General features: G+C 39.2%; 1 protein-coding gene across 7 annotated transcripts in view; it reads right to left on the bottom strand.

Annotated features, from left to right (window-relative positions):
* Positions 1–24,436, bottom strand: part of ASPH (aspartate beta-hydroxylase) — a 252,441-nt gene that overhangs the window by 171,833 nt on the left and 56,172 nt on the right. For all 7 annotated transcript variants that reach the window (XM_029223168.1, XM_029223169.1, XM_029223167.1 and 4 more), the window contains exons 4-9: positions 16,601–16,693; positions 13,482–13,556; positions 9,406–9,528; positions 5,807–5,839; positions 4,187–4,243; positions 3,651–3,701 (exon numbers count right to left, since the gene is read on the bottom strand). In XM_029223168.1, the coding sequence (XP_029079001.1) occupies positions 3,651–3,701; positions 4,187–4,243; positions 5,807–5,839; positions 9,406–9,528; positions 13,482–13,556; positions 16,601–16,693 (432 nt within the window). The remainder of the gene's footprint in view (positions 1–3,650; positions 3,702–4,186; positions 4,244–5,806; positions 5,840–9,405; positions 9,529–13,481; positions 13,557–16,600; positions 16,694–24,436) is intronic.

The following is a 24,436-nucleotide window of genomic DNA, read 5'->3' as shown; positions in this document are numbered from 1 at the left end:
GAAATGGACAAATTCTTAGAAATGTACAACGTTTCGAGACTGAACCAGGAAGAAATAGAAAACATAAACAGACCAATCACAAGCACTGAAATTGAAACTGTGATTAAAAATCTTCCAACAAACAAAAGCCAAGGACCACATGGCTTCACAGGCGAATTTTATCAAACATTTAGAGAAGAGCTAACACCTATCTTTCTCAAACTGTTCCGAAATATAGCAGAGGGAGGAACACTCCCAAACTCATTCTACGAGGCCACCATCACCCTGATACCAAAACCAGACAAAGATGTCACAAAAAAAGAAAACTACAGGCCAACATCACTGATGAACATAGATGCAAAAATCCACAACAAAATACTAGCAAACAGGGCTTCCCTGGTGGCGCAGTGGTTGACAGTCCGCCCACCGATGCAGGGGATACGGGTTCGTGCCCCGGTCCAGGAAGATCCCACATGCCGCAGAGCGGCTGGGCCTGTGAGCCATGGCCGCTGAGCCTGCGCATCTGGAGTCTGTGCTCCGCAATGGGAGAGGCCACAACAGTGAGAGGCCCGGGTACCACAAAAAAAAAAAAAAAAAAAAAAAAAAATACTAGCAAACAGAATCCAACAGCACATTAAAAGGATCTGACATCATGATCAAGTGGGGTTTATCCCAGGAATGCAAGGATTCCTCAATATACGCAAATCAATTGAGGTGATAAACCATATTTCAAAATGAAAGACAAAAACCATATGATCATCTCAATAGATGCAGAAAACTTCTGACAAAATTCAACACCCATTTATGATAAAAACCCTCCAGAAAGTGGGCATAGATGAACTTACCTCAACATAAAAAAGGACATATATGACAAACCCACAGCCAACATCGTCCTCAATGGTAAAAAACTGAAACCATTTCCACTAGGATCAGGAACAAGACAAGGCTGCCCACTCTCACCACTATTATTCAACATAGTTTTGGAAGATTTAGCCACAGCAATCAGAGAAGAAAAAGAAATAAAAGGAATCCAAATTGGAAAATAACAAGTAAAGCTGTCACTGTTTGCAGATGACATGATACCATACATAGAGAATCCTAAAGATGTTACCAGAAAACGACTAGAGCTAATCAATTAGTTTGGTAAAGTAGCAGGATACAGAATTAATGCACAGAAATCTCTTGCATTCCTATACACTAATGGTGAAAAATCTGAAAGAGAAATTAAGGAAACACTCCCATTTACCACTGCAACAAAAAGAATAAAATACCTAGGAATAAACCTACCTAAGGAGACAAAAGACCTATATGCAGAAAACTATAAGACACTGATGAAAGAAATTAAAGATGATACAAACAGATGGAGAGATATACCACGTTCTTGGATTGGAATAATCAACATTGTGAAAATGACTATACTACCCAAAGCAATCTACAGATTCAATGCAATCCCTATCAAACTACCAATGGCATTGTTCAGAGAACTAGAACAAAAAACTTCACAATTTGTATGGAAACACAAAAGACCCCGAATAGCCAAAGCAATCTTGAGAAATTCAAACGGAGCTGGAGGAATCAGGCTCCCAGACTTTACACTATACTACAAATCTACAGTAATCAAAACAGTATGGTACTGGCACAAAAACAGAAATATAGATCAGTGGAACAGGATAGAAAGCCCACAGATAAACCCACGCACATATGGTCACCTTATCATTGAAAAAGGAGGCAAGAATATACAATGGATAAAAGACAGCCTCTTCAATAAGTGGTGCTGGGAAAACTGGACAGCTACATGTAAAAGAATGAAATTAGAACAAGCCCTAACACCATACACAAAAATAAAGTCAAAATGGATTAAAGACCTAAATGTAAGGCCTGACACTATCAGACTCTTAGAGGAAAACATAGGCAGGACACTCTATGACATAAATCACAGCAAGATCCTTTATGACCTACCTCTTAGAGAAATGAAAATAAAAATAAAAGTAAACAAATGGGACCTAATGAAATGTAAAAGCTTTTGCACAGCAAAGGAAACCATAAACAAGATGAAAAGACAACCTTCAGAACGGGAGAAAATATTTGCAAACGAAGTAACTGAGAAAGGATTAATCTCCCAAATATACAAGCAGCTCATGCAGCTCAATATCAAAAAAACAAACAACCCAATCCAAAAATGGGTAGAAGACCTAAACAGATATTTCTCCAAAGAAAACATACAGATTGCCAACAAACACATGAAAGGATGCTCAATATCACTAATCATTAGAGAAATACAAATCAAAACTACAATGAGGTATCACCTCACACCAGTCAGAATGGCCATCATCAAAAAATCTACAGGGCTTCCCTGGTGGCGCAGTGGTTGAGAGTCCGCCTGCCGATGCAGGGGATATGGGTTCGTGCCCCGGTCCGGGAAGATCCCACATGCCGCGGAGCGGCTGGGCCCGTGAGCCATGGCTGCTGAGCCTGCGCGTCCGGAGCCTGTGCTCCGCAACGAGAGAGGCCCGCGTACCGCCAAAGAAAAAAAAAAAATCTACAAACAGTAAATGCTGGAGAGGGTGTGGAGAAAAGGGAACCCTCTTGCACTGTTGATGGGAATGTAAATTGATACAGCCACTATGGAGAACAGTAATGGAGGTTCCTTAAAAAGCTAAATAGAACTACCATACGACCCAGCAATCCCACTACTGGGCATATATACCCTGAGAGAAACATAATTCAAAAAGAGTCATGCACCAAAATGTTCATTGCAGCTCTATTTACAATAGCCAGGACATGGAAGCAACCTAAGGGTCCATCGACAGATGAATGGATAAAGAAGATGTGGCATATATATACAATGCAATATTACTCAGCCATAAAAACAAATTTGAGTTATTTGTAGTGAGGTGGATGGACCTAGAGACTGTCAAACAGAGTGAAGTTAGTCAGAAAGAGAAAAACAAATACCATATGCTAACACATATATATGGAATCTTAAAAAAAAAAAAAAAAAAAGGTTCTGTAGAACCTATGGGTAGGACAGGAATACAGACACAGACATAGAGAATGGACTTGAGGACACGGGGAGGGGGAAGGATAAGCTGGGACAAAGTGAGAGCGTGGCATGGACATATATACACTACCAAATATAAAATAGATAGCTAGTGGGAAGCAGCCGCATAGCACAGGGAGATTAGCTCGGTGCTTTGTGACCGCCTAGAGGGGTGGGATAGGGAGGGTGGGAGGGAGATGCAAGAGGGAGGAGATATGGGGATATATGTATATGTATAGCTGATTCACTTTGTTATACAGCAGAACCTAACACACCATTGTAAAGGAATTACACTCCCATAAAGTCGTTAAAAAATAAAATAAAATAAAGTAAAATAAAACTGAGGCACTGTTGTCAAAAACCAAAAAAATTCCTCAGATTGGCATAAAGCAAGACATTCAAAAGAAACATTAGGAATTAATATCCTCTTTTGTTGTGAGGTGGTGGTAGATGAGATGAAATATGAAACCTGATATTCTTTGAATAATCTAATTTTGTTGCAAAGCAGAAAGTCTTATATTAGGTGTTAAAATTATGTCTTTCACCCACTGAAAGAAAAGTCACCAGGTTAACAGAGCATTGCAGCCGTAGAGCTGGAAGTATGTTTAACATCCAATGAAAATGTCCATACCTGCTTCTTGATCCATTCTTCCAGCATCATCTACCACTGGTTCACTGGACTCTAAAAAGAAAAAGCATACATTTTTGACAAAACAAACCAAACACATTGCTAGACACTATTCTAAAACATTTACAAATTAATTTTAAACCTCACAAATGTGTAGGATAGACAGTATTATCATTATTTAATAAAATGTAAGCTGAATAACATTCCATAATTTTCTCTCCAGTCACAAAGATAGGAAGGAGCAGGGTTTGTACCCAGTCTGGCTCCACTAAATCATACTGCCTCGTTCATTTCCAAATATTCTTTCCAGTATCCTCTCTACAAAGATCAAAATCCCAACAGTGGTCTGAAAAACACATCCCCTTTTCCCCCATTTCTTCATGTAATATTAAACTATATTCAGAAATGTATATAATATATGGGCAGCCAAAGATGACTGAGTATTATAAAGAGATTTCTATGTTGGATCAGAGTGAATCATTAACCTGGGTTGAAAATGACCTTGGCCACTGCCTCAAACAGAAACATATATCACAAACCTGGATTTTCCTGTTCATATATCATGTCTCCCATATCCTGACTGTAGGCTGGTGAAGCTATAAATTAGGAAACAATTAGGAAATTACAGATATGTCTCAGAAAAGGATTACACTTGATAGTTAAAACAAGACAAGCACAATTTCTAGTAAAGAGAGAAATCAAATCAAATGATGCTCAAACTTACATTCATTCATGAAACAAACAGGTACTAACTGTGCTAAATGCCAAATACAAAGGTAAATAAGAAAGTCTCCATCATCAGTGTAATTGCACCACAAAATCGTGGAGCTATATTCTCATTTAGCTTATGCAAATTCAACTATATTCACAAAACAAAAAGTGAGGCAGAGACACAGAGAGAGCAGTGCAGGTGGACCCTCCTCCCAGGCACCCAGCAGGCACTTGCCTGAGTGAGCCTGAGCGAGGACACACATCCCCAGCCTGTAACTTGGACTCAACACCTGAGTACCCCCAGACCGCAATGTAATTCTAGTGTTTACAGGTGCCTATTGTCGAAATAATATAGGTCCTAAATGCCAGCCAACAATATCCTGTGGTCCTTAAGCACAGAAAGAGGGATCTATTCCAACAATGGAAGAAAAACCGGCCAACAACACAGGCTTATGGGAAGATGGTGTGTCCATCTCCAGTGTGGTCATACCTTCTGGGGACACGTGACATGTGACAATACACAATTTTGACCATTCACTCACTTGCTAATTTAAGACTACAGAACATGCAATTATACAGTACCTTTTTTTCTTTTTTTTTATTAATTTTTATTGGAGTAGAGTTGATTTATAGTTCAGGTTCTTCCGTAACATCTTATGAAAAAACCCAAACGAACTTTTTGGCCAACCCAATACAATGTTGTGTTAGTTTCTGCTGTACAGCAAAGTGAATCAGTTATACGTATACATATATCCACTCTTTTTTTTAGATTCTTTCCCCATATAGGTCATTACAGAGTACTGAGTAGAGTTCCCTGTGCTATACAGTAGGTTCTTATTAGTTACTACTTTGTATAGAGTAGTGTATCTTTTGTTCTCTTATCCGTCCATTTTTTTCCTATTTTATTTATTTATTTATTTATTTTTATTGACATATAGCTGGTTTACAATGTTGTGTTAATTTCTGCTGTACAGCAAAGTGATTCAGTTATACATATATACATTCTTTTTTGTATTCTTTTCAACTATGGTTTATCACAGGATATTGAATATAGTTCCCTGTGCTCTACAGCAGGACCTTGTTCTTTATCCATCCTATATATACTAGTTTGCATCCGCTAATCCCAAACTCCCACATTATCTTTTGACCTAATAATCCCACTACTGGGAATTTATCCTCAGGAAGTAGACTTTCAAAAGCACAAAAACTATATTCATATATGTGTGTGTGTGTGTGTGTGTGTGTGTGTATGCACATACATACATACATATACACACACATATATAAACCTGTGATATAATATGTATTATATAATGATTATTAACTATGTATTGTGATATTTGATATAAAATATATTAAAATTAATAATGTTATCTTTCTCATGATGCTCTTTTATAGGAAAAGACTCATTCTAAGCAAAAAATAATAGTATTAAATTAAAATCTCACCTGTCTCTTCTACATGGTAGCTATCTTCAGTTACTGAAAAAAATAACATTAAATAAATATTGTTACTTTCATAAAATGGTATGTTTATATATTGTATATGTATATTCTGAATGAATGTTTATTATTGATTTTATTTTGAAAGCAAATAACTATTAAAATAAAACATGAAAATATCAATTAAATGTCTGCTAAACACTTTATCTTTCACTAGAACTACGCTTAGAAACGTCTCACACATTCTCTTATATGATCCACTTAACAACCCCACGAGGTTGACAAATACTATAACGTGGGATAAAGAGGGAGAAAAATTTAGACAGAGTAACACCGTGGTGACAAAGCTATGTCCCCATCACATTCCACTGTGCTGTTCTATTTTCTAGACACTCCTGCCATTTTCTAGCGCAAAAGCACATTGTCTCCACACGAGAACACAAAGGAAGAACCCAGAGCCTTTATGCGTTTGGGGAGCTAAAAGGTAAATGGGTTGATACCTTCACCCACATACCGCTGATGGCAAAGTGCTGCCACTCATGTGACCCTTGTTATTTAACAGCCACATGGAGTGTAAATATTTTTAACTTCTGAAGACTTTTTTTTTTTAATTTATTTTTTGACTGCATTGGGTCTTTGTTGCTGCACGCGGGCTTCCCCTAGTTGCGGCGAGTGGGGGCTACTCTTCGCTGCGGTGAGCAGGCTACTCATTGCGGTGGCTTCTCTTGTTGCGGAGCACAGGCTCTAGGCATGCAGGTTTCAGTAGTTGTGGCTCGTGGGCTCAGTAGTTGTGCTCGCGGGCTCTAGAGGGCAGCCTCAGTAGTTGTGGCACACAGGCTTAGCTGCTTCACGGCACGTCAGATCCTCCCGGACCAGGGCTCGAACCCATGTCCCCTGCACTGGCAGGCGGATTCTTAACCACTGCACCACCAGGGAAGTCCTAATTTCTGAAGACTTTTAACAAGCAACTTTTATGTTCAAACTGAATCTATGTCCCAATTAAAACTTAGGTCAGAAAATAAGGTTTCTTCAATTTATGAATTTTTTAGAAGTGTTTCTTCCTACTCCCAGTCTATAACTCCTAGCCTCAAAAATATCAAATGCCTTATGTTTCAGATTCTTTGAGGGTCTTAACTGAAATTTTTTATGTAAGCAGCATCTAGGACACCAAAATTCTGAGCAACTGTCAATCTTCCTGAGCTATCCTGGCTGAAGATGGGAAATAGCAAGAGATTCCAGGGAATTGTGGAAATCATTTCATCAGCATTCGTACTCAGAACTTAGAAAAGTTTTTCCCATAGAAATCATGATATGCATGATAACTAAAGGTCTAAAGTTCAAAAGCTAGTCTGTAAATGCCTATTTTCTTTTCTTTTTTTTTTTTTTTTTTTGTGGTACGCGGGCCTCTCACCGTTGTGGCCTCTCCTGTTGCGGAGCACAGGCTCCGGACGCGCAGGCTCAGCGGCCATGGCTCACGGGCCCAGCCACTCCACGGCATGTGGGATCTTCCCAGACCAGGGCATGAACCCGTGTCCCCTGCATCGGCAGGCGGACTCTCAACCACTGCGCCACCAGGGAAGCCCTGTAAATGCCTATTTTCAATGCACAATCGAACTGGAATCAAACACAAGTTCAAAAGCATTTTGAACTTACATTTTCTCCCCCAAATTATGCACTATATACAATTCTGTAGGTTCGTATGGAAACCAAACCATCTCTTTTAACGTTATTTCTATGGAAAAGTGCATTTCCTCAACAACAGGCATCAATATAAGCTTTTGGAAATACATTCATTCATAAATTAGGAGCTGTTTGCTTCTCAAGTAGTTCCCCAATATATTAGATATTGTGAGAAGTAGACATACTTAACATTTCCATAATGTTTATGCTTTAAAATAGTCCTTGCAACCATTTACCAACTGCATCTTCTGAGGCTACCTGACCTCTCAATTCTTACGTGGCCGGGACGAGTCCTGTGTGTTCTGCCTGATTCCCACTGGCTCTGAGCACAAGCCTTAACCCGTGCAGACACAGCAGAGCAGGAAGTGAGGGGAGGCCCAGGAGACAGGAAACAGCTGAACCATACCTGGGCTCAATGCTGCCAGCAATTATGTATCCCCTGGAGAGCTTTTGTAATCGTCCATTTTGGGGGCCCCGTACCCCAAACACTCTGATTCACTTTGATCAGGGTGGGTCACCGGAATTCTTTTAAAAGCTCCCCGGGGGATACTAAAATGCAGCCAGGATCTGAAGTGGTGTGGTGGGATACCAGCCCATCTTAGTGGATCATGTTCATAAGAGGTTGTCTCTCTGAATCCACGACCCTATGGCTCCAGACCTTCCTACCTTGACTAGCGCTGCGGATCTGATCTACCGCCTGTTTCTTACCATTCTGTCCGGCTCTCTGAACTCAACTTAGGCTGAGCTAACCCTTGAACCCTACCAGGCACCTCCAGTCTAGACCCTCGGCGGCCGGTGGTGCTGTGTTGTTACATGAGTCCTACAGACTCTGACGATTACTACACATCGGGGTGCATCATGTAACTGTCCACTTTGTGTTGGTGCCACGATCCACTCCCCCTGGTTTCAGCATAGGCTTGTTTTCCTGTATCACTCTTTAGAAATACAACATCCCTCTTAAATAAACAAGGTTCCCTTAGTACTCATTTTAAGTATAAAATGATATCATTTATATATTTTAAATAAAATGACAAAAATCAGTCAGAGTACAAAACTTGTGGCTTAAAACCACTAAGGTTTTAAAGGACTACTTTAAGAAAAGAGTACAGAGAATAGATACCACAAGAACAAAGCATGTGGACTTAATTCAGCAGGGCTCCAAATAATCATGGTAGCCTCACATTAAAGCAGAGCAGAGCAATAAGTATACGAATAAAAATTTTTCTATACGTCAGTACTGAATAGCAATAATTCTGACTTGCCTATTGCAAATAATACAAAGTAAACTACTCAACTGATATTTAAATAACCAGCATTTAATTTAAAATACTGATATACACAGATGTCAGCAAACTGTGGTCCATATGTAGTCTACATTGGGCCTGTCTCCTGACTTTCTAATTAAAATTTTACTGGAACACAGCTACACTTATCCATTAGGCATTGTCCAGGGCTGCTTTTGCACCGTGGTAGCAGAGATGAGTAGCTGGGACAGAGGTTGCCAATGCCTAGGCTATGAACTGTATTCTACCCACTGTAGTTATAGAGTTTATTTTAGAACAAGAGCCTGTGATAGATTATCAAGGTCAATATTTCATCCGTTGTTTGAATTTCTTACAACAAATGGTACTCTAGGAAGGAGAGTACGGTAAAAGTAAATGTGCTGAAGGATTTCACTTACATCCTATAAGAAATGTATAGATCCTTAGAATTTCCCCTAACGTACTTTGAGTTAAAAAATTGGGATATCTATTTATTTTAGGGAAAAGACTGATTTTAACTGAAGTTTTCAGCTTCAACTTAAAAAAAAAAAACTTTAGATAAAAGCTAAATGTTGGTTTTAAAGGTGTTTAAGAAAACTTCAATAATCGTAATTACAAATTACCTATTGTGTTTTATTCTGAAACCAAAAAATTGTGTTCTACCTTCATGCACTGCTCCAGTCCCCACAGGTTCATATCTGTCATCTGTATCACTTCCTGCAAAGATACCGTCTTCGGGCTGCAGTTCTCCTGCTGGTCCATCCTGTTCTTGGTGCAGGTCCTCTCCTTGAACAATGATAATGAACAAAGTGACACAGGTCTATAGCAAGGGCCCCAGGCAGCAGCCCACACAGACACAGACGCCCCAACTGAAAGGCTGCCACATACCCACTTCAGCTGCTCGGCATGCCCTGCCCCTTTTCTGGGCCACTGCACATGCTGAAACTCTGTCCTCTCTCTGGCCAAGGGCTAGTCCACCCGAGGGGGTAACAGGTCTTCTCTCACTAGAACATAAACTCACCAAGGACAGGGACCTCACATATTTTGGTGACTATGTATGCCCAGCCCCTGGGGCCATGACTAGCCATAGGAAGTTCTCAATACATATTTAATAAGTGAATAAATGAATTCAGAATTCTTACTATATTTGCCTCTTCAGTTATCACTAGGTCAGAGGAAAGGTCACCTTGCGACCTTCCACTGAGAACTGACGTAAAATTCCATGTAACAATCTTAAGTAACTCTCTGCAAATATTCTATTACAAAGAACATCAGGCCACCAGCTAAACCGTATGCCCGGTCATCCGCATTGGTTCAGCTGCATTATAGTTTGCTTCTAAAGGTTCCTATGTTTAGCCTTTAAGTTATGCTAAGATGCTCATTTTCTCTTCTGAGATGTTCACGATACACTGAATCATTCTGCTTCTCCTGTGTAGACGTTGGACATGCTGCATAACTCCACTGCCACATGGGTTAGCTTGTCATCGTGGTGTAAGACATTCTCCCAGTAGTAACTTGCCATGGCCTCAAGCAGAGGATGCTCTGGATGTAGCCCTTAAACGAGAGAACTCAAGGGAACTAGACTCAGGTGTGCAGTGCAGTATTGCTCTAGGAGTGTGCGATCTGGAATATCTGACTCCAGATCTAGGTCTGTCCCTAGACCAGCTGTGTGACCCTGGGAGAGTTACTTAATGACTCTGTGCCTAAGATTTCTCTTCCATAAAAAAGAAATAATAAGAGTACCTACTCACAGCATTGTTGTGAGGACTGAAGCACGTAGAAAAAAGCCTGGCCCATAATAAGTATTTAGGTTTTATTGTTGCTGTGCTGCTTCTGCTGTCGTTAATATTTGTACCATCATCATCCCAGTAATAACAATACTACTACTTCTACTGCTACGGAGCTACCCCCCACCACACTGCAGGACAGAGTCCTTGGTCACTTTACTTCTGGTGTGGCCCAGTGATGTTCTCAGGTGTTGCTGGACTATTAGGCCCTTTTCTGTCGATACTTTTTGTCTTCTGTCTTCTCATCACAGCCTGCTATCTTGTTTCTCCTCATTTGAGATCTTCTGCTTCTCAGCAAACCAATCACCAATTCTTCCTGTCACTAACCGTACAACTCTTTTTCTTCTTTTCTTCTTGCCATGTTCCTTTTCCCTTACTCTCATTTACTCAGTCTAATTTTACAGTTTTTATGTGAGTGGGACTGAGCTCTTTCAGCCATCTACTCAATGGAAGACCCTGCTCTCATAGGGAGACCAACTGAGCACCATACACTGTCTGTGAGTCTCCACGGCCCAGGGACAGCCTGCCGTGAGGAAAACTGTCTCCTGAGAGTTTGCTAGACCTCACCGGAGGCACTGCCATGCCTTCCTGCAGCTGCTGCACCAACCCTATGAGGTAGCAATTATCCCACTTTGAAGGATGAGGGGTTCGAGGAACTTGACTAAAGCCACACAGCAGGACCCAAAACTGACAGTGAGATACAGAATAACAGGGACAGAGAGTCTACTCTAGAGATGGTGTCAGGGAGGCCAAGTTTGGTCTGATAAGATGTGAAGACTGGAACACACACACGCACACACTAACAGAAGGAAGAGCAAGTTAAGGGCCCCACGGTAGGGACAGGAAATGACCAAGAAAAAAGGGAAGGCCAGATGAGCTAGAGAAAAGTGACCAAGGGGAGAGAGAGACCAGGCCCAGACAAGGCACAGGGGGCTTGGCCACATAAAACGGGGGGTGCAGAGGAGCAAAGATGGAAACAGGGGCCCAAGTGGATGGGAAGAGGGGATGGTGGTAGCTGACACACGGCAGAAGTCAAAATACGTTTTGGAGGCAAAGCTGAAGGGATTGGCTGATGGATTACATATGAGGGGAGAAGAGGAGCGAGCAATCAAGGAAAACTCCCAGGATGCTAGCTTAAGCAACTAAGTGGATAGGGAGACCATTAACTAAAGACTAGAATAAGAGTAAAACATTGTTGCAGGTGAGCAGGCGAGCTGTGAGATAGAGAGGAATCAAGAATTCAGTTTTAGGAACATTTTAAGTCTGAGATACCCATACAACATATAAATAGAGATAAGAATATGCAGTTAGACAATCCAGGAGCTTAGGTGAGCGATGAGGGCTGTAGATATATATTCAGAAGCAATATTTAATATTTAAATAATATTTAAAGTCATGGCCTGTGATTTTCTAAGGAGAAAGTCTTGATAAAGAAGAGGTCCAAGGAACACAATCCAATGCTAGCCTGGCTTCCTCTCTCCTCTGTCTGGCATCCTGCACCCACCCACCTAAATGTCTATCACATCCTTCACTTCCTTCTTCCCCTACCTTTGGAACTTTGGTGAAATTTAGTTTGACCAACCATCTCGACTCACTTGGGTCACCGGTACCACCTCCCATCTGATCTCCCCGCTGACATCTCCTTCACCTTATTTTTCACACTGACAGAATACACAACACCCCTTCACACCCTCCAATGGTTCCAACTCCTCTTAGAATCAAGTAAAAACACCCTTCCCTTCATCTCTCCACCTCCGTTCAGACCCTTTTGACCTCTGGACTTTCACACATGCCATGCCCTTTGCTTAAGCATTACTCTTTACTCATAGCATTCGCCTGGCAAAGCACTACACCATTCTCCAGCTCCTAAATCAGTATGTCATTTTCTCCAGGAAGCCTCTGCTAACCCCACATAGCATCACGTGTTTCACCATCACAGCACTTACCTCAACATATTGAAATCAATCATGTATTGAGATTGCATCATCCTTGTGTTAGGTTAAAATAAAAACTAAGAAAAAGATATAGGAAGGGAAAGCCTGCGTTTGCTTATACAGGCAGATATGCTCAGGTGAAGTAGCTTTTCTAGTTGAGAAGAAACTGGTAATAAAAGGACGCAGGCTCCTAGACCCCCAGCAGCCCAGGACAAAAACCTACAATGCAGCCAAAGCTGGTCTCCCCGAAGGAGCACAGATGGAGCTGGATGGGATGCTTTACATTTAACCCCAAAATACCTAAGACTGAGTAAGATACTTTAGCTGGCCTGCAAAAGCCCAAGTTAAATGATAGGGAATTCTGTTTGTTTTTAGGAAACATTATTTTTTTCCTCTAGGACTAACTTCAGCTCACACCAAACCACTGGAAGTATCAGGATACCATGTGTTCTGCCCTCTTCAAAATCCTTCTGTTACATTTTGGGGTTAGATTCTGTGCTTTTATCAACAGATGCTTCAAGAAACAGTCTTATAAAATCTTAAAAACACTGGTTTCTATAGTATCATTTAATATTCTCTGTACAGAACTTAACATAAGAAACTTTTTAGATTCTTTAAGTAAATAGCATGTTTACTTCTTCTCTAGTAATGTGACCTACATAACTTAAAGTTTCCCCTTTTTTGCTTTGGCGGCCACCCAAGCATTCAGTATAATTTGAGGGCTGAAGACAGCTCCAGGAGGGCCCATTACAGCTCGCTTGGTTCTGTTCTATTCCCCTCCTCCCGGCTGCTGAGGTATTTGTTCTTGATGTATCACTGGCCTCTGTTTGCTTATTCTCTTAACAGTAAAATGGGGTAAAATAAAATGAGTGTAGTGTTATTTTAGAAATACTTGTCCTCCAGTAGCTTTTTTAAAAGCCCACTTAACTATTATTTAAATTTCAAAATAATGTCCAAGTCATTTAAGGTAATTAACCATTATTTTAGTAATGCATGAAACATAGATTTTAATTCATACCATGTTCTGCATACACCGTTTCATCAAGAAGTGACTGAACTTGTTCTTGTACTTCATCCTCAATATTCTGAGGCCCTAAAATAATTAAAACATAACTAAGTAGAAAAAATCTAGACATTAATATAGAACATGAAATATGGCCTCCACATATACACATTAAAATGAATATATTGGACTAATCAACTGTGTACCCTTTTCCTATCAGCTTAGCCCGTTTTTTATGTTGGCAAATATGGTAGATATTTAAAGTTGGGTTTATTTTGACAGCAGATGTAAATGCTAAACAGCTTCATAAGATTTTAAAACATAGGAAACTAACTCGGGTTCAGGTTTCTCTTTAAAAAAAAAAAAAAACCTCTCTCAGAGCAAAATTATTTCAGTTTCTAGTTAACAAAATTCACAATAACGATAGAAAAAGCAAATGGGAAGGGCAAAGCTTTCAGAAAAGGAAGTACTTGGAAATAAAGATAAAATGTGGAGGAAGAGGTCAATAAAATTAAAGTACATGGTCAACCACTGTCTTTCCCAATAGTCAGGAGAAAGGGCTCCCTGGCTGGTATGACGGCTGGGATGGTTGGTTGCCTGCTCCCAGAAGGTGTCAGGAAGCGTGAGTAGAAGACCTTACAAGACAATCCTCTCAGCTTTGGAGAACCTCATCTGACAGTCACATCTGTCATAATGTAAATTACAGACGTGAACAACATTAGTAATGACAGTGCGACTACGCTGTGGTGCTTATCGGATCATCAGGCTTATTGCAATATCATACAACAAGCAAGAAGCTGTAATTACATTGACACTATTATAAATTTTCTGTCTAACAGACGTCATCTATGTTCACTATATAGAAGTAGCACCAGACTTAGTATCAGGAATGCCATCAAATGAGATAATGCCAACGACATCAGTTATACTGACAAACTAATCTTCAGTGACAAAAACAGAGTAAGTTAATCTGAACTTCAGATTGAAAAAAGTGTAAGACTCTACTATGCTAATTATACTACAAAACCATTTCTAAAGCACAGAGTGCCTTCTATTTTTATAGATGTTTATATTTCACAAACTACTTTTATACATATTCTCACAGAATTATAGGAGACCTTCCCAATCTCTGTTCTTCCCTCACACAATGCCCACGACAGCTTCCTAGCAGAGTTCCCAGTTTTACAACTGCTGACAGCACCAGCCACAGAAAATATAATGTGAGTAAAGAGAAGTAGAGATTGGCAGTCTGTTCCTCTGCTTAAACCCTTCAATGGCTTCCTTTGCCTGAACAGATGAAAATCTAAGTTCCTTGAAGCCCCAGAAGGAAACGCAAGACCTCCACCATCTAGCCTTCACATGCCTCTCTAAAATCGTCTGCTACCAGCACTGGCTTAGAACTTGGTGACTGCGCCATGCTGTGTAATCTTTCCACCAGTCTCTGATGCCCTCCTTTCCCCTGCAGTGAGTTAAAGACTAAGTGTAAATAAGGCAAAAAAGGAACTGCAAATTCTTCTTTCAAAAGTGTAGCTAGTACAACAAGGAGAGAGACTGGAAGGCAGATGGAGAGAACTGTGGGGATCAAAGGGGTGGTTATTTCATTGTGTTTTAATGAAAGATATGTACCTCTGTTTATAGAATAGGTGGGTAGTCAGAGAAGACAGAAGGTAAAGACCTAGGTAAGAGGAAGGTTGAGAAGGCAACATTTAAAGTAAATCAAGTATCACCAAGAAGTTGAAAAGGATATGAGGTGATAACAAATTGAAGGACTTAGGAGGACAAGTTATCAGTAATATGCAAAGAGTAATATGAACAAAGAATAAAACAAGGAGGAGAGAAAGCAAATAGTACATTTCGGAGTAACAGCTTTGAAAACCAAGATTTTTAAAAATTATAGATTAAGCTAGTACAAAGTAAAACTGAGGTGCTAAATCCAAATATACATTCAAATTAACAAACTGAAGGACTTAGGAGGACAAGTTATCAGTAATATGCAAAGAGTAATATGAACAAAGAATAAAACAAGGAGGAGAGAAAGCAAATAGTACATTTTGGAGTAAGTACCAGCTTTGAAAACCAAGATTTTTTAAAATTATAGATTAATCTAGTACAAAGTAAAACTGAGGTGCTAAATCCAAATATACAAATTATAAAACTTAAAAAAAAAAAAAAAGAAAAAAATCACTCTTGCTCTGAAGCCATGGTATAATTACAGCAATTCTACAGGAATGGGAGAGAGACAGGAAATTCTCCAGGGATTACTTGAGCAATAACAAAAAATAAGAGCAACACATTGATTTTTATTAAAAGGAAGGAAGGTAAATCAAACAGTATTCACCAGTACCTAGTGATAAAGTCAGCCCAAGTATCGATACCATCTGGACTCAAATAAAGTTGCCAGTAAATATGCAGTGTCATACCTAACACTTCCAATAGGTGGCAAAATGAAACCAAATTTTTGAGAACTACTGGGTAAATGAAAAATGTACAGAAATTAAATAGTACTTTGCAACAAAAATCAAAGCACGAATAGGAAATGATAGTAATGGAATCAAATTTAATTTACCAATTTATTAAGAGACTTCAGGAGTTTTCATCCTATGGGTCACAGGCCCTTGAGTGACTGAGGAAATACTTGAAATGAGCTATGAATTCATGCAGATGTAAAACAGGCTTCACAGAGGATCACACGGAGGCCTGAGAAGTCTTTTGTTGTAGACAGGAGACTCATATTAAAAAGACTGGAAACACAGCAGACCTCCTCTGTTAAATAATGTGACGAAACTAGTGTAACGGTACGTGTGTAATTCTACTTTCAATGTAATATGACACAGTAGTCCTGGACTTGGAATCAAGAAACATAGCATTTAGTTCACAATGTTTCTAACTATGCTCAGACAAGGAGAAACCTCCACTGTGCCTTGGATTCTTGATCTCAAAAATTGAAATGATCCTGTATAAACTTTTTCTAGAAAAGAATAGAGTTCACTATAAAATTTCAGAAAAAGAGAAAGCATTTCACTATTCTGCAAACATTGTGAAACAAAATGATGGGTAAAACATGACTGTGGACACTGCTACCTGGGATACCTGGCAGCTGAGGTGCAACCAGTCAGAATTAGAGGAGAGCTTACCTGGCCCCTCCAGAACCTGATCCTCCAGCCAAGGGTACGGCTCGGCCTCTTCTGGTGGGACTGTTGGCTTTGGAGCAGATCTTTCTTTAAAGCCTGCATTTTTATTCACAAAGTTAACTTAAGGTTTTCTTTCTTTTTAAAAAAGATTTTGACATGTTAAACCAAGTAAAATAATGTTTCCAAACACTTCATCAATACTGCCAGTAATTCAAAGTTTCCAAGACTTTATATTACAGGAAAATGTTGATATGCTTAAAAACTGAAGTAGGGCAATAGTTTGTTCTCTAACTTCACCTGGGCCTTTAACACCTCTTTGCCTAAATGAACTTTTCATTTAAAAAATAATAATAAATCATTGTGTGAATATTCACAAATCTCTAAAATATAGTCACAAAAACAATAGGCAAAATAAAATAAAAAGTCATATCTGAACTTGCCAAAAGAAATTCAGTATGAGTTCAATCTCCTCTCGTGTTCGTAAGTGACTAATTAGCTTCTAACTCTTGGACTCCGAATTCAGCAATAAGACAATTAAGATATTCTGGAACCTTCTACTGTTAATTGCATGCACTCCGTATTTTGATTTATATATAATTATTCTTCTTGAAAACTATAATTAAATATGAGAGGAAATAATACATAAGTCACTATGTACAATCTTCTAAAGGTAACATTTATGAGCAATATTATTCCATAGAAAAATACGGGAAAAAAAGTTATGTTTTTCCTTTTTTGTCTTAAGGAAAATAAGACATCAGGGCAAATTAACATGAAAGATGATTTTTAAAGTCAATGCTGGTCTAAAATCTATTATACTGCTAGTTCTTTGATATTTTATATGTAGCACATTAAAATACATCCCCAATTAAATACAGCTATTTAGAAAACTAAATTAGACTGTCATGAGCCTGACAATTCCATTTACCAAACCCTAGGCTCTTCGCTACCCCACTGAGAATCTCGTACCAAGAGTAGCTACTAAAGAGCATGTGTTCTGCATGTCAATAGCTGGAATGAAAAGGTCAGGACAGAACTGAGAGGTCTTTTCTAATCTTAAGCAGCTTTATAAAACTCATTGGAGATATGCTATTGCAGTCTGGAAAATCCTCATTTCAGTGTCACTTACTCTTCTGTTTTGGTTCTTTATATTTTCCCTTATTGTTCCCTTTTCTATATCTCTTCATTTTTCTCCCACTGACAAAAACACCCTCCCACCATCCTCTCCCAAATCCTAAAAAGACACTGAAACAGATTCACAGGATCCCACCTCATCATTTATATTTCCCCTAGTTACTTATTTCTGGTATGACTTACCCAAAAAAGCTAACGTTAGAAAACAAACACCAATACATACAGTCGTGTTCTACTCCTAACTATAGATTCCTGAGAAAGCATACACAAATAGGCACAGATCCTAATTGTAGTTCACTTTCAGGGCATGGGGGTAAGGGATGAAGGCTTATTAAAACATCTCATTTCAAATTCCAAATTCAAGGCTGAAAATTCCCATGTCCTTTTCCACTTAAATAAGTCATGCTTACGTCTCTTAACTATTACTGGAACAGGTATGGACTTACGGCCAAGTTCTGCTGAATGAACAGGCTAAACTTTGAGTCTTCAGAATCAAGTCATTTATCTTTGCACTCTCAGCATCTCAGAAAACACCTGGTACATAGCAGGTGCTCAATAAACTGCTGCAAAAGGGCTGAGCACACCCCGTGTGTGACTGCTCTGCTCTTTAAAGGGCTACAGACTCTCTGCAGGGCCAAGGCTATAGCTGCACCAGCGAGGCTTAGGGCTGTAGAGGAGGCAAGGCGGACTCACATCAATTTCCCTGCTACCGTTTACCAACGAGATGCCTATTTGTGCTCTAGCAGCATCCACCATTTCAGTACCACAAGCCTAATTTGCCCGGAAGGTCTGGTTTGTCTTTTGTCCTGGTATAATGACTTCATTCTCAAAAGCATCTCAGTTTGGATGAAAAATTACAGGGTCACTCTTCACTAATCCCACCTGTAGCAGGCTTTCAAAACTGTGCTCCATGGGTTCAGTAAGCAGTTAAATATCCCCCCATCAAACAATAAAGATTTAAGCTGCCTGAAAATCCCGTTCTTACTGGATTCTGAGAAAAGTTTCATTTGAAAAAAAATTTTGATCCTAAAAGTGCTTGAAAACAACTAGTACATCAATATTCAGACCCACAATGCCCCTAATAAACAGCTTTCTCTAAATCAGCTGGGAGCTATTTGTCTCTAAAATTGACATTGTAAAACGTGAAAAACAACAGGAGAAAGCAAAAGCCCATAACAAGAGAAAATATTGAGTAGCTTTCTTTTCTGTCCAAAGCAGCAGCTGAATTGTAAATGTACTAATACCTGGTCACAGCTATTTTCCAGAGGTGAAATCCGTGCAAAAATATTTTGTAAACTTCAAAGAAGCTGAAGATCGCATTAACACATCTCTTTCCCCAGACCCTTATAAACTTCCTAATATTTAACAAAAACACATTTTAGAATAATTCTTATTGTTTTGATAACTCATGTGGAAGCTTTTACTGTGATGTTTCCAAAATGTTTTCTGTTACCCAAGTCCATTTTAATCCATGAATCCATGAAGTATTCCCCAGAAAATAGTGGTAAATCCATGTCTCATACAAGATTTTAGGCAAAAAGTAAACAAAAGTTAAACAAGAAAAATAAATAAAATAAGGCAAAGGAAAGGTTTTCAAATTGGATTTATTATGAGGTACACATGGCAAGGATACAGCTCTGAAATGAATCTTCAAAATCAGGTTATGAAATGAATGTATCGGTTCTGATGCTGATGTGGCTGCAAACAACAAAACACCGACTCACACTGGCTTGAGCAAGAAGGAAGTTTATTATTTAACAGCAGGTGGGCTGGCTCTCAGCCCTGGCTTCATCTTCAGGGTGGCAATCCGGGCTCTCCCAGCTGCAAGCTCCTCTTTCAGACAAGATGATGTCCAGAAGCAAAGGACCACCTCTTGTTCTGCTTCTCTTAGGCTTGAGGAAATCCTTCCTGGAACTTCTCACCATTCTTCCCTTTCAGTTTTAACAGTCAGAATCAGAACCCACTTCCATTCCTAAACTGGCAAGAGCAGCAGGATGACCACAACTGTTTGACAGTAATTATCTAGGGTTGAACGAATGTTGCACATCAACCACGACAGCTCCTGCATGATTTGGAAAACCAACTAGTTCCCTTAAAACACACCTTGTTTTCAGCTCTTTGAGCACATGAGACAAATCAGGAAACATTTTTTTAAATGTTTACATTTAATAAATATATAAATTTTCTTCCAATTGTAATTAAAAAATGGAGTAAGTTATAAAAAGTAAATGAAATGAGCACTTTAAATCAACCATTCATAGCAAATTTAATTACCTGATACAATTACTGTAGCCTAGTATCAGCTTACTTCATTCACTACTACCCAACTACACTTGACCATAATGGGAAAGAATAAGTGGATTTTCTTCCCATTCTGGGAAATCAATAAACCACAAAGGCACCCGTACTAACTGGCCACGCTAATCCTTGCTGTTGTTCTCGGCTTCTATAATCAGCAGGTACAATCCTGGCAGGTATCCCAAGAGCAGCCCTACTGCCAGGAACTGTAAGAGCTTCCCTGACACACAGTAAGAGCCATTCCAGATTCAAATCATTTTCATGTGACCCAAGGTGGACAGACAGGCTTCAGGAAGAGGATGACATAAATCTCAAAAGAATTAAACACTGCCAGAAAGATTCCTAAGAGCCTGGTTTCAGGACCAATGGAGGGACTCCACAAAGATGGGGTTGGAGTGGACTCAGTTAACATCTCACAACAGGAGACTATGTGTAGGAGCTTAGGAACACCAGCCAAGAGCACTGCCTTTGAATCCATTTGAAGCCCATCTTGAACACATTACCACTGCTACAACTTTGGTCTCCACAAGTATGGAAAGCGGATAAAATAGTAACTCATTAGAAGGCTTTTAAGAATTAAATGAGATAATTTAAACCCAGAAAATACACACCTTCCCCGACAGTTAATGTTTTCCTTTATTTCTTCTAAAGAAACAAATCTACCTCTCCCTCCTGCCTGCCTTGCACACATACACACAACAACATGAACAAAGCTTAAGGCAACTTACAAGGTGGTTAAAACAATTACTGAAAAAGCTTCTGGGTTTTTCCTTAAAAAAATTTTTTTAAACATTTTTCACCTTTCTAATATTACTAACAGTGTATACAGACCTGAAATATATTTTAATTATCTACTTTATATGTTAACCATTCAATAAACATCCATTGAATGCCTGTTAATGTCAGTTACTATGATAGGTACTGGACATAAATCATAGTCTAATAACAAAGTCCCAGAATGAAGCAAAGTGAAGAGCATGATAATTGCAAGGCACACAATCCAACCACCTGGGAGGATCAGAGAACGTGAGGACAGATGTGATGACTCAGCTGGATACTGCAAGAGAGGCAGAAGGCAGCCCACCACAGTGGGAGCGTGTTGTATGCAGAGGGGAAGTGGGCAGGACAGACGATAGTCCAGTTTTTCTCCATCCCCTGTTTATCTCAGAGCATTTCATTGTAGAGACTGTATCCGCAGGGCCTAGAACAGCCCCCAATACACTGCAGATACTCTGAATATTTCTTCAACGAACCAATAAATGGGAAATAGAGATGACACAGCATGTGGGTCTTTATTTCATTATCAAAAACAACACAGAAACTTTAAGTATATGCCTTCCTCTAATCTTAGAGAAGAAATATTTGAGGCAAGGAAGAAGTGACAGACCTCTACGATGTAGAGATGCTAATAAAGAGTGATAAATACATACATGAAGTAAAATCAAATGAGGTATGAAATGAGAACAAAGAAAAATAGATGATTTTCTGCTCTGTAGGGCTTAGAAAATGGAAGCTTTTGCAGAAATTGATTTCTATGTAAAAATGACATCCCAAACCAGTAATAAACATCTAGTTCATGTGGTTTTATCCTCAGGCAAATGGAGAAGGTAGGGCCTGACACTAAAGATTGTTACTGAGGATTTTTTCCAAGTACCCCGAACAAGATTTGCATGAGAATAAGCCTTCTGGGTCTGCTATGTAATACTCACCCTTCAGTTTCCTAAGAACAAACACTTTCTCTTTAGACAGAACCAGGGGAAAATGTAAAGAGCTTAACAAAATAAACCTAACTCACCTGATAACTAAATGGCAGTATTTATCAAATGGCATTTTCTCTTACATTCCTCTAACTGCCTAAAGTTATTGTTGACCAAGGGTTGGGATGAGTTCTCTCTATTCCCAGGGCTCTAACTCTGAGACACCCATTCAGGCTCATCCCATTCAACCCTTCATATCTGGGCGGCAGCAGGAGGCATCGCATCGGGTGAGGAGGAGAGAAGGGTAAAACAGTTCCAGAAAGTGCCTGCCTTTGGTGCGGATGAAATACAGGGTATAAATATTCACCGTGTGGCCTGCCCCGCACCTAGCCCCCCTTCTCCCAGTAAAAGCCCACTGATTTCGTTGAGGGACTGGTTCTCCATCATCCCAGTTTTAAGGGTGGCACTCGCATGCCCTTGGTCTTGCAGTCACTGCTTGGTTACCCCATCCCCCATTCTGTAAGAATTAGGAATAAATATGAGCACGGGGGACTCCAGGCTGCCTGAGAAGGAAGGCCACCTCCTGAGAGAGCCCAAAGATGGAGAGAGAGGTCCAGACCACTGTCTGAGCATAACCAAAAGACAAAAAGCACAACTACCCCTGGGCTTTACGTTCATGTGAGCCAATCAATGTTTTTGGTCCACGTAAGCTAACTGGAATGGACTCACACATGTAACCAAAAGAATTCTGGAAAATACTTAGAAGTAAATCTAAACGTGTTCCTAATATCCTGAGGAAGAATGATGAACGCTTTTTCCATAGAAACATAGTTACACCGAGACTTGCAGAACTGGAAATTAGGAATTGAATAGGTTTTTGTGGACTGGATAGAAAAACCTCTAAAGACCATAAAATCGCTTCTATGGAAAAATGTGTTCTGGGTACAAAGCAAACTTATAAATAAGTTTTTCAAACTTAGACTGGGTATGAAATTTCTCAATTATACCATATACTTAAGACTACACTCTGTTTCTTCATAACTTTTTTCTAGCCTTTACATTTCACATCTTGTGTTTCCATGTTGTAGCAGTATCCTTTAAATAACTAAGCATTCTTGCAGTTTTATACATATGTAACATTTAGAATTACTTTTATTTGCCCGTTCAATGATCTCAGTAAAACAAAGTAGGACCCAGTACACCCATTTCACAATGATACGTTAGTTACAAAGAATAAAGAACTTAACTATTTGTCTCACAATCTGTTGATAAAAGGAATGGGAATCATAGCCACAGTGCTTCCAAACTTTTAACAACTGACTGAAACAACTTGGTAGAATTATTACCATTATTCTGACAAAAGAAAGGGAAGCACGAGTGCTAACAACGTACCAGCCACTCATGCACAATCACCTCGAGGGAAAGGAGAGAAAAACCAGCATTTCCAAGATGCATTTTATAGTGAACTGAGTAACCGATTTGGAGAATTGCTACCAATGGGTATTAACAGAAGGAACAGTGGTAGACACAGGAGAAAGGAATAAAAGTCTGGAGACACAGACTAAATCAGCAGACCCATTTCATGGAAAATGACATTTACAGTTAACTTAAATCACTAAAAAAATTTTGTTTCCTTTGGCCGTGCAGCATGTGGGACCTCACTTCCCCATCCAGGGATGGAACCTGTGCCCCCTGCAGTGAAGCACAGAGTCCTAACCACTGGACTGCCAGGGAATTCCCAAACCATTAACATTTAAAATCATACTTGTTTGCTTTCTTTGTTTTCTAATGGAAGTATATACAGGGAGTCCTTATTACCCAAGTAATCATTATGAGAACCTCTGAAGTTACAAAGTTGGATGGCTACACAGGCCATAACACTACAAAATACTCTCTATGAGCCAATCTCTGGCAGAATTAATTCCCCGGGATTAATTCAAACTTTCATGCTAACAGATTTATGTCAATTTCTTTACCAGTCTCTCCCTCATTTTGAAATGCCGTGGGACCGCCTACACACAATGCAAATCATCCATAAAGTCAAACTGAAAATCTTGAAAAAAATAAGATTGCAAATAGTTGATTACAAGCGATGTTAGAAATAACTGAAATTCACACACAAAGCCATTAACCAATGAAAACACAGAAATTACACATCACAACTGAAGGAAAAATATCAATGATTATAAAGTTCTTCCAAAGAAAGTATTCTGAACACTATAGGATAATAGATTCCTGGAAAAACTGATAAGCTCTCAAATATTTTTGTAAAACTGACCGTCTTTACGATGACTGCTACTCACATGGGAAATGTTATCATACAAAGGAAAATTAGGCCAAGAATGTCATTTTTTAGAATTCTATGCATCATCTCTTAGCGTAGCTTAAGTAATGTTAGTGATATAACAAAATACATTTATACTCAGTATTTAATTTTCACTTTTCAGGACTTTTTCTGACTCCCAACTACTTCAAGTTATATAATTTTTGTCCCTGTTTTTAGTTGACATTTCAAAAAGGTGACCTTTCTGGTTTTAATTATCCTTACATAAAAATATGAAGCAGCAGAATATAGACATAACTACATACTGAATAAAAAAGTAAGTAAAACTGAGAAAGCAAGCATAATTTTAACCCATTAATCATGACCAAAAGCATATTTCCACTAAGTTTTTTAGGTGAACAGTAAGGGCCAATGCATCTGAGTAAA

This window comes from Monodon monoceros, unplaced genomic scaffold (assembly GCF_005190385.1).
Source record: "Monodon monoceros isolate NGI ecotype Baffin Bay Population unplaced genomic scaffold, NGI_Narwhal_1 Super_Scaffold_14, whole genome shotgun sequence".
Classification (NCBI taxonomy): domain Eukaryota; kingdom Metazoa; phylum Chordata; class Mammalia; order Artiodactyla; family Monodontidae; genus Monodon; species Monodon monoceros.
Note: the sequence above shows the minus strand (reverse complement) of the source record. Positions and strands in the feature narration are given on the sequence as shown.